Source organism: Mesitornis unicolor, unplaced genomic scaffold, assembly GCF_000695765.1.
Source record: "Mesitornis unicolor isolate BGI_N332 unplaced genomic scaffold, ASM69576v1 scaffold19545, whole genome shotgun sequence".
NCBI lineage: Eukaryota > Metazoa > Chordata > Aves > Mesitornithiformes > Mesitornithidae > Mesitornis > Mesitornis unicolor.
In genome coordinates this window covers 381-10300 of record NW_010185036.1, presented here as the reverse complement: position 1 = coordinate 10300, position 9920 = coordinate 381, and the positions used below count along the sequence as shown (strand labels likewise).

Below are 9920 nucleotides of genomic sequence, written 5' to 3'. Positions count from 1 at the left end.
GGAAAATAAAAAAAAAAAGCAACCCCTCAGCCCTGAGGTCTGTGTGACAAAGGTGCTTTGTTGGGAAATGTCAGCTCCGGAGCCGGATGGGTTTCCTGGGCACAGCCCCTGAGAGCAAGGAGGATGCAAGGATTTAGGAAGAAAGGAGAAGATTAAATGCAAGTTTTGTTAAACCACAGCCCAGTGGAGGACTCTGAATGGCCCAGCTCCCACCCTGGGGTGATGCACACACAAGATTTGGGCTGGTTTGCTCCAGGTTCCCGAGCTTAGTGCATGCTCTCAGCTTCCAACCAGCATCAGGATGCACAAGAGCAAGGGAGGACGAGTCCTCGAGGACCCAAAAGTGCAGGGCTGGGCATGGGTTCAGCTCAGAAACAACCCCTAAAAAACAACCAGGAACCAACAAAATAAATCCAATCCTCTGGGCTGTGTCCTCCAGGACAGAGCCTTTTCTGCCAGCTTGACATTAACCCTGTTTGGCAAGGCAGCCAGAGCTCTTGTGCCCAAAAGCACAAGGCTGCAGGTTGATATAATGCCCTCTTGTGCAGCCTGGAAAAAAACACTTGGATGAAAACAAACTTAAGACATCCTGCACAATTTGCCTTTTTATAAAAAGGCCACAAATAAAGAATATAAAAAAAAAACCAATTATTTCGACTTTCAGCAGTTGGGATTTTCCCCCTCATTCCCAGGAGCTGCGTTGAATTGGTGACAGAGCAGCTCTCTTCCTGCTTCTGCTGAAACAGCATCACCCAGGCAAAATGAACCCTTTCTCCACTCTTTTTTAAATAAAAATCCGTATTTTTTAAGCTAGTTATCCTAACAGCCGGTTGCTTTCTCTCTCAGAGAGCCATTGCCTCAACTCTGACAGCAGAGTCCGTAGGAACGATAGCCGTTCTCATTGCTAATCACCATCATAAAGGAAAAGGATATAAAATGCTATCAGCTTATCTTTAACCAAGAGGATAAAATACCTATGCTTGTTTCACAAAGAAATCCTGTGAGAAGGGGTAATCAGTGGATAAAACCTTCATTTAAGCAGCGTGTGGAAATAAGCACCTACGAGCACCCGTGACATCAGCGGGGTTTTTATCTGTACATCTGTGTCCTGAATTTTTGTCACATTGTTTGCATTAGGATTTTGCTTCGGGTTTTGAGCTGAAAACCGCAGCTGGGCGTCATCACCGAGCAGAGCTCAGCTCTCCCCTGCAAGAACAAGAGCCTGGGCTTGACTTTACTCATCCCTTCTGCATCATCCAGCCCAAAAATACTCATTTTTTTTCATGGAAACAGCAATGCATCTGAAGAATGCATCTTTGCTCCAGCAGCCACCCCAACTTTTCAGCAGTTCAAGCCCAACAATGCCTCATTGCATTAACGAGGCTCTTCCTCACTGCAGAGTGCATCCCCCTGCATCATGGCACGCTCCGAGACCATGTCCTATCACTGGGCACAACCAGAGTCTGGTCCCATCCTCCTGACACCCACCCTTGAAGTATTTTATAAGCATTAATTTATAATTAATTATACATTTCTATTTCTAAGCATTAATGAGACAGCTCCTCCATCTCCTCTTGTCCAGACTGAGCAGCCCCAGCTCTCTCAGCCTTTCCACACAGGGGAGATGCTCCAGTTCCCCCATCATCTCAGTAGCCCTCCACTGGGCTCTGTCCAGTAGCTCCTTGTCCTTGTACTGGGAAGCCCAGTCTGGGGGCTCAAATCCTCCTGTACAAGTCCCGAGCACCACAAGAATAAATTCTGCGTGAATATCTCGGAAAAAAGAGGGCTCAGACAGCTCCAATTCACCAAAAATCAATGGTGGGAGTAAGCAGACAAATATTCAGCCTCCAAGAGGAAGGAGCTGAGGCCGAAGGGTCCAAGCTCTGCAGCTGCGCGGGGTGCAACTCCCCGAGTTTCCCATTTGACATCCCCCGGGGTAGTTTGAAAACCACAGCCAAACATCCCAGGCTGAGCAAACACAGCTTTCCTACACAAACCAACAAGTGAATCTCCAGGCATAATTTGTCATCTAATTGCACCAACACACCCAGGATTAATTGCTGCACTTGAATGCAAAGAAGTTTTGATTTATGGCACGGTCAGGTTTCATCAGCGAGTTACCAACGATTGCTGCCAAACTAAAACCCATTGCAAACAGCCAACGAAGGTCTCTAATAAGGTTGTTTTTTTGCAAAGCTAAGGAGTCAGGGGTTATTTAATCACACACAAGCCCGGAGAAATCAAAAGGGTGAAATTAAAACCTCTGCCACGTTTGTTCCAGACTCCACTGCGGACTTTTTAGCCCATGCACAGTTGTCTCATTAGAGCCTATCAGGTTTTTATAGCGCTATGGGCAGGAAGAAGAGGCAGCTAGAAAAAAATAAACCTGACAATATTTTCCACATTTCAGAGCCAAGGGGACATCCAGCAGAAATAAACCATCAACCACCACCTCCCTTTGTCTCAGATAAAGAAGGGTAATTAAAAAACCCTAAGCCTAAATCTGGATTTTGGCAGGCTGCAGGCACATAACCACCGAGGTGTTGAAGCAAACCTTCCCACAGCCACCCAATGCCCTGGGCATCGCCCCAGGAGCTCCCCACACGCTCCCAGTTTTGCTTGCCCAGAGCTGCCCCAGTTCAGCTCCCACAGGGCCCCAGCATGAACCAGCAATCACTTGGTGCGGGTCCAGGGTGCCCCAAGGGACTGAGGCTGCTCAGCGCACCCACACCTTGCTCAAAAGAGAAGTGGCTGAGGGAACTGGGCTTGTTTAGCCTGGAGAAGAGAAGGCTGAGGGGAGACCTCATCACCACCTACAATTGCCTCAAGGGAGGTTGCAGAGAGGTGGGTGCTGGGCTCTTCTCCCAGGTGATGGGGATAGAACAAGGGGAAACGGCACCAAGCTGTGCCAAGGGAGGTTCAGGTTAGAGATAAGGAGGAAGTTCTTTCCTGAGAGGGTCGTCAGAAGCTGGCACAGGCTGCCCAGGGAGGTGGTGGAGTCACCATCCCTGGATGTATTTAAAGAGCGGGCAGACGAGGTACTTAAGGATATGGTTTAGGGGGTAGACAGGAACGGTTGGACGTGATGATCTCAGAGGGCTTTTCCAACTGAGCGATTCTGTGATTGATTCTGTGATTCTGTGAAAACCACCAAAAAGCACCCAGCAGGGCTCACAGCCACCACCACCTTCCAAAAATAATAGCAAAGCACCCACCTTTTGCTGTAGAGCATCGTGCAAGAGCTGAGGAAGGCCCAGGAGAGAGTAATGGGCTTGCAATGCTGAAAACCATGCGAGAACCAAGCACCAGGCTTTGTAGGCAGCGAGGGTTCAGGTGGCCCTCATCTCGCTCCACCTGCTGAGGATGATTGCTGGGGCTTTGGCCTAAGGAGGTAAAGTGCCCTTGGTAACCCAAAAGCAAGGGCAGAGCCTCTGTCATCCTTTGTGGCATCCCCAACAACCAGCAGCTCCCTGCTAGGGGAGGAGCAGGGACACTCTTGCAGCAGTGTCACCATGGCTGGACACCCACCAGGTGTCTGAGTCTCAAATGTGAGAGCTCCACGCTTGACACAGAGATGTTCGAGTGAGTCCAGAGGAGGACATGAAGGTGCTGAGGGGCTGGAGCAGCTCTGCTCTGGGGACAGTTGAGAGAGTTGGGGGTGTTCAGCCTGGAGAAGAGAAGTTTCTGGGGAGACCTTATAGCGACCTGCCAGGACCTGGAGGGGCTACAGGAAAGCTGGGCAGAGGCATGGAGTGATGGGATGAGGGGGAATGGCTTTAAACTGGAAGAGAGGAGATTTAGATTAGATATTAGGAAGAAATTATTCACTCTGAGGGTGTTGAGGCCCTGGCACAGGTTGCCCAGAGAAGCTGTGGGAGCTCCGTTAACACCAAAGGGAGAAAAGTGATGGATTCATAATAAATGGAGACCCACCACAGAGTAAAGACAGCCTGAGCGTGGTTTCAGGAAAGACTCCTGTTCCTAAGGGTTTATGGCACCAGATGAGCTTGTCACAGCCTGCCCCATAGCTCGGCACCATCTCTGCATCCCACCACACTCTTCCTCCCTGGCACCCAGGGTCAGCCACGAGCACAGCCCAGGAGGCTGCAGCCCTCAACTCTGCAGCATCAAAGGCAGATTCTGGTTTCTGCCCAAAAAAACACCATGCACAAAGGGGAAAAGAGGCAGGAAAATAATCCAGGTCCCTTCAGAGCTGCCAAAATACCTTGCTGGGAACGCAGAGTAACTTTCTTTAATGGCCCACCTTGAAGAACACCTGTAAAGCAAAACAGAGGGGAAAAAAAAGCCCAAAGATGCTGAAACTGAAACCTCGCACTCAGGGTCACCCTGAAGGAGGTGTTTCAGTTTAAACCACTGACCCGAGAGGTCTTTGTTTGCCCAGTTATGCCTTGGCAGTGGCCACTGCCAGCAAGAGGTAGCAGACTCTGAGGCACGGGTATAACATTGCCTCCAGTTGTGATGGGGAGGGAAGAGGCTGCAAACACCTTCAGCCATGGGGGAAGCAAGAGCAGAAAGCGCTGATCCATGGGGCACTGGGCTCTGACCTGGCTTCTTCCATCCCCTGCTCTCTTGCACCGGGTTTGACCCTCTGGGAAATAAAGGACTTTTTGCAGAGGATCCATGAAGATTAATTCAAAGCCTTTATTCCTCCTTGCTCACAGTAAATCCCTCCAAAATGAACCACTGCATGGTCGACTGCAACTACAGCTCCAGGACAATTGTGCTGGAGCAGTTTGGTGTAACTAAGGTGATTTTGTTGTTGCTTCAGGCTCTCCTGGGAGGATTCAATGGGAAAATGCAGCAGAGGATGGATAGGGTACAGATGAGTTTATCTAAGGGTTGGTGGACATGGAGCACAGCCCAGGAGTTTTCCCTTCTTGCCTTTTTGGTCCATGCTCCATCAGCTTCTCCAAAGATGCACATGGTGGAAAGCTGGGATTTGAACCAAAACCAACCCAAATGGACTGTGGCATCACTGTGCCACCACCGATGGCATCCCCCAGCCTGGGGTGCTCCATCCCTGAAGAGAGAGGACAGACAAGGATGAGGAGAGGAAGGCTGGGCAGAGGAAGGCTGGGCAGAGGAAGGCTGGGCTGCCACCTGCTGTCCACAACAACCTCTCCAAGTCCTAAAACGGGACGAAATCTGGATAACTCAGATCTGCGTGTGCCTCTTAACACACAGGTCCATAACCCCGTGGTGTGGTCCTCCAGGTTGGGAGAGTCACCAGCAACTTAACCCAGGTGGAAAGGGGAATCCCAGAATATCAGGAGTTGGAAGGGACCTGGAAAGCTCCCCCAGTCCAACCTCCCCAGAGCAGGATCACCAGAGCAGTCACACAGGAACACGGCCAAGGCTTTTGGTGTCTGCAGAGGAGACTCCACAACCTCTCTGGGCAGCCTGGGCCATGCTCTGGACCCTCACACTCACAAAGTTTGGCCTCACCTTCAGCTTGAACCTCCTGTGCTCCAGCTTGGGACCATTGCCCCTTGTCCTGGCATTGGACATCCCAGAGCAGAGCCTGGCTCCTCCTCCTGACACTCACCCTTTCCACATTGATCCCCATGAATGAGGGGACCCCTGGTCTCCTCTGCTCCAAGCTCAAGAGCCCCAGCTCCCTCAGCCGCTCCTCAGCAGGAGATGCTCCACTCCCTCCATCACTTTGTGGCCCTGCTGGACTCTTTCAAGCAGTTCCTGTCCTTCTTGCACTGAGGGCCCAGAGCTCACAAAAGATTGCAGCTGGGGTCTGAGCAGGGCAGAGCAGAGGGGCAGGAGAACCTCTCTGCCCTACAACCACCCCTTCTCATCCACCCCAGGATGGTGTTGGCCTTCTTGGCTCAAGGGCACATTGCTGGCTCCTGGGATCTCCTGCCACCAGCACCCCCAGGTCCCTTTCTGCTGTGCTACTCCCCAGCAGGTCAAAGAAGACCACCACATCCTAATGGAGCAGTGGGCAGCAGAGCAAGTGTCCTGAAGGATTTTCCTCCACCCCACTCACACACTGGGAGCCAGGATTAGGAAAACCAAGAAGCAACACGACACACACTGCATTGGCTGAGCTGAACTTCTCCTGAATTTCTCTTCTTCTCTGCAGCCCCCCACCACTGCCTTCCTGGGCCAGGGGGACATCACAGACAGTGTCGTCATGAGCTAATTTGGTGGCATTAATAAACATCCCATCCAAATGATGGGTGGGAGGTCTGGACCTCTCCTACAAGAGTTGTGCTAATTAATCTCCTACCTTCCTCCTCTGATGTCAGGCTTTCTCGTAAAGCCATCGTTAGCCCTAATTAAGAGGCTCTTGGAGATGACTGTCCCCTGAACATCAGCCGTATTTTGACAGTGATAATAACTACAGAAATATCTTTGGTGGAATAATAATAATAATTACCCAACTGCAAGAAAGAAAAGGTCCCAGGAGGAGTGGACAGTGGGGGAGAAATCAGAAGCTGGAGCCCTTGTCTCTGGTGGAAGGCGTTGGGTGAGGGAGAAACATGGCCCAGCTTCCTAAGACTTGCTTCCCTCTGTCTATTGACCACACACCTGTGAACAGGGCATATTTAGTCCCCAAAGCACTGAACCATAAAGATTCCTCAGCCAAGAGCTTCCCAAATATCTCAAAACTGCCCCAGAAACACAGTCTGCCATCAATCCTCTGAATAAGCAGCCCTCAAAAGCTCATCCGACCTCATCTGAGGGCTTTGCTCCATGGCCACCCAGAGCTCTCGGCATCTCCGGGGCTGGATCCAGTTCTTTAGGGCTTCCCTCAGTTTTGCTCTTTTCAAGCCTTTTTTTCCTTGTCTGGTCTTGGGGATTTAGAAAGGAGGAGCCCAGTCCCCAAAAAATGTCCCTGCAGAACAGTTGTCCTTGGCCTGATGAGCTCCAGATGCTCGCCCAGCTCCTGGGTCATGCCACGGGGAAAAACCCTGACCCAAATCTGCACACACCCACGGTGCCTCCCATCACCCCCAAATCAAAGAAATGATGGCAAACGGCCCCAATTTCAGGTCTGGCCTTACCAGACTTGGATCAAAAGCGGTGTCTGTCCAGCCGCAACCCAAATTTCCCACTGCCGAAAGCAGCAGCAAGGGTTTTGGCATCCAAACCTTCCTTTATGTTTTTGCTCTCGCTTCTTCTCAATGTTTTCTTTTTTAAACTCAAACCAAAGGTGTTCGAAAGGTGCAGGCAGAGAAATCATTTCTCCATGCAAGATGAGCCGTGGCAATAAGGGGCCATCGCACCTGAAAGGAGGCGACAGATAGGTCACTATGTGAAAAAAGAATTAAATAAAATAAGATAAACAGCAACAACAACACCAAAACCCCTCCTCGCTGGAGGCATAGGCTGAAAATTATGGCAACAACTGTATTTTTTGCACCAGCCCCACTTAAAAAATACTCTAATGATTCATAATGACCCATCCAACTAAAACCAGGAGTACCAGTGACCTACCCGTCAGCTTTTAGCATCCTGCTAACAAGCTTAAAAGCACTGGTAAGGAGTTCAGTTTAGCCACAACCAGCTTGAAGGAGGAAAATAGGATCTCGAGTCTACAGGAACAGTCGTCTTTGCAGAAGGTAAGTGCCTTTCCTTCCCTTCTTTACTACCAATCTGTGAAGAAATTAAACCAGAATGAAGGCGCTTGGTGACAGGCAACTGAAAGTCAGATTTTCAGCAAAGAAAGGCTGGGGGGTTGGCATTTTACCCCCCTTGAACCGCTAAGAAAGACAAATGTAAAACTCTAATTATTAATCAACTCTTTTAAAAGCTGCTTTTCTGAGCAGCCAACGGTTGGGAAAGTTCTGCAGCACTCTGGTGAGAAGCTCAGGATAGAAATATTGCTCCTAGATAGGACAGGGGAGCTTCGTGATTGCGTTTATTGCAAAGAAATCTATCTTTAAATGAGACAAACCTGTTCTTGTGGCTGTGTGCCTGCACCAAAGCATCGGTAGCCGTACCAATGAGTCACTGTGAGGATGTGATTGTCACAGGCACCCATCCAGATGCTTCTGAGACACCCAGCAAGGACGTTGTCCCATGCTGGACCTGTCCCATGCCAGGGCTCCTGCATGGGCTGGGGGATGTTGGTGGCAATTGCAGCCCTGGATGTTTCTATCTCGATTTCTGCCTTCTCCAGAAAGACAAATGCAGATCGGGCAGTGGCTGTACCTCTCCGGGCTGGTGTTTGCCGTGCTGATCCCCGCAGGGTGGCAGATGGGCCCCGAGGATTTGGGTGACACCTCCAGGTATGGGGCATTGGCAGAGCTGACCGGGGGAGGCGGCCGGTGTGGGCAGGGGCTGTCGGAGCAGCTCAAACCCCTCCATTACCTTTGCTCCCCAAGCTCTGGGGATATTGCAATGTTCCTGTTTCTTCTGTATTTATCCAGACAAGCTCCCTTCTTGTTTCTGCCATCCTATGCATAGTCACGATGCCAAGGACAGAGTCAGGATGGGGTGATGCTTTGGGCACAGTGCTCAGCCCCGCTCTGCATTGCAGGAAAACCCTTTGGGGAGCTCCTCTTGGGAACCCCACCATCAGCTCTACATCCTGAGGTTGATCTGAACCTTGGGGCAGCCCCCAAACAGCAGCAAGTCCAGACCAGGGTGGATGCACAAACCCCACCACGGCCAAGACATAGGGCAACCAATTTTGGAGAGGACATTGCATATATTGGATACCAGAGACAACCCTGGCCAGGCACCCCCCGAGGCTGAAAATTAATTTTATGTATTATTATAGCTTCTCTGGAGGATGCTCCATGCAGTAAAGTACTTTACAGGGGACAGCCCCTGCTCCAGGCATCTCTTGCAGGGACAGTGCAGGTTTCCCAAGCCACAACGTGTATTAAACCACGTTTTCTTCTCCCCCGAGCAGATGGCAGTCGTACGAAGCCCGAAACGCCCAAAGCTTCGCCTCCAACATCAAGCGGCACTCGGAAGGCACCTTCAGCAGCGACTTCACCCACTACCTGGACAAGATGAAGGCCAAGGACTTTGTGCACTGGCTCATCAACACCAAGCGCTACAGGTAAAACCAGAGAGGAGGATGGAGCTGTGCTGGGAAATGACCTCCCACCACGCCACGAGTCCCTGATCTCAACCCATAATGTGCTTTTAGAAGTTTTTCTCTCCATGTGTTGTCCTATAGAATCGTAGAAACCTAGAATCATTACGGTTGGAAGAGACCTTTAAGATCATCAAGTCCAACCATCAACCCATGGCCACTAAACCATGTCCCCAAGTGCCACATCCACATGGTTTTTTGAATTCCTCCAGGGATGGGGACTCCACCACCTCCCTGAGCAGCCCTTTCCAGTGCTTGACCACTCTTTCAGTAAAGAAATTTTTCCTAATATCCTTATTTTTGGCAGCTCAACTAAGAGATACCTGAAGGATGAACCCCGCAGCAGCCCCTTCCCAGCCGCATTCCCATCGCTCGCGTAAGTCACCCTGCACACCAAACGTGGATGATTAAAACCAAATAAATGAGCAACTTCACAAAAGCAGCCACAAATCAGAGGGTTTGGTGCAAAAGCAGAGCCCGGCTTCCTTCACCTGGTGTCCCTTCTCATTTCTGCTGGCTCATGTGGATTCTCCATTGCTGTAATAAAATACTTCATTATTATTACACATTTTGTACTTGTAATAAAATAAAGCAAGGAAAATTATGCTATATTGGAGAGGGAAATGATCTAGAACAGGAAGAAACCGCTTTGTGACATTTTACACTTCATTTCAGCATTAAGGTGGTGGGATCCTTATTCACATTTAATGGGGTTATTACTGTGTTTCGGCCTTGTCCAAGCACAGTGGTTGCTCCTTCACAAATGAGAAAACCACAGCTACTGTTTCAAAGCCCCTGAACTGATTTTTTGGGGGAGTTTCTAACCTGTGAAGCT

The 9920-nt window shown here is 50.1% G+C and overlaps 1 protein-coding gene across 1 annotated transcript; it reads left to right on the top strand.

Annotated features, from left to right (window-relative positions):
* Window positions 1-8166: 8166 nt before the first annotated feature.
* LOC104540809 (exendin-3-like) lies at window positions 8167-9053 on the top strand. The gene is made up of 2 exons (XM_010184700.1): window positions 8167-8267; window positions 8897-9053. Exons 1-2 carry the CDS (start codon window positions 8167-8169, stop codon window positions 9051-9053), a joined length of 258 nt encoding a protein of 85 aa, XP_010183002.1.
* The last annotated feature ends 867 nt before the right edge of the window (window positions 9054-9920 follow it).

Bases quoted from the DNA above. Each gene is read 5' to 3' on its own strand.
- LOC104540809 (XM_010184700.1), top strand. From the start codon at position 8,167: ATGCAGATCGGGCAGTGGCTGTACCTCTCCGGGCTGGTGTTTGCCGTG. The intron at 8,268-8,896 runs GTATGGGGCATT...TCCCCCGAGCAG, and splicing joins GATTTGGGTGACACCTCCAG to ATGGCAGTCGTACGAAGCCC.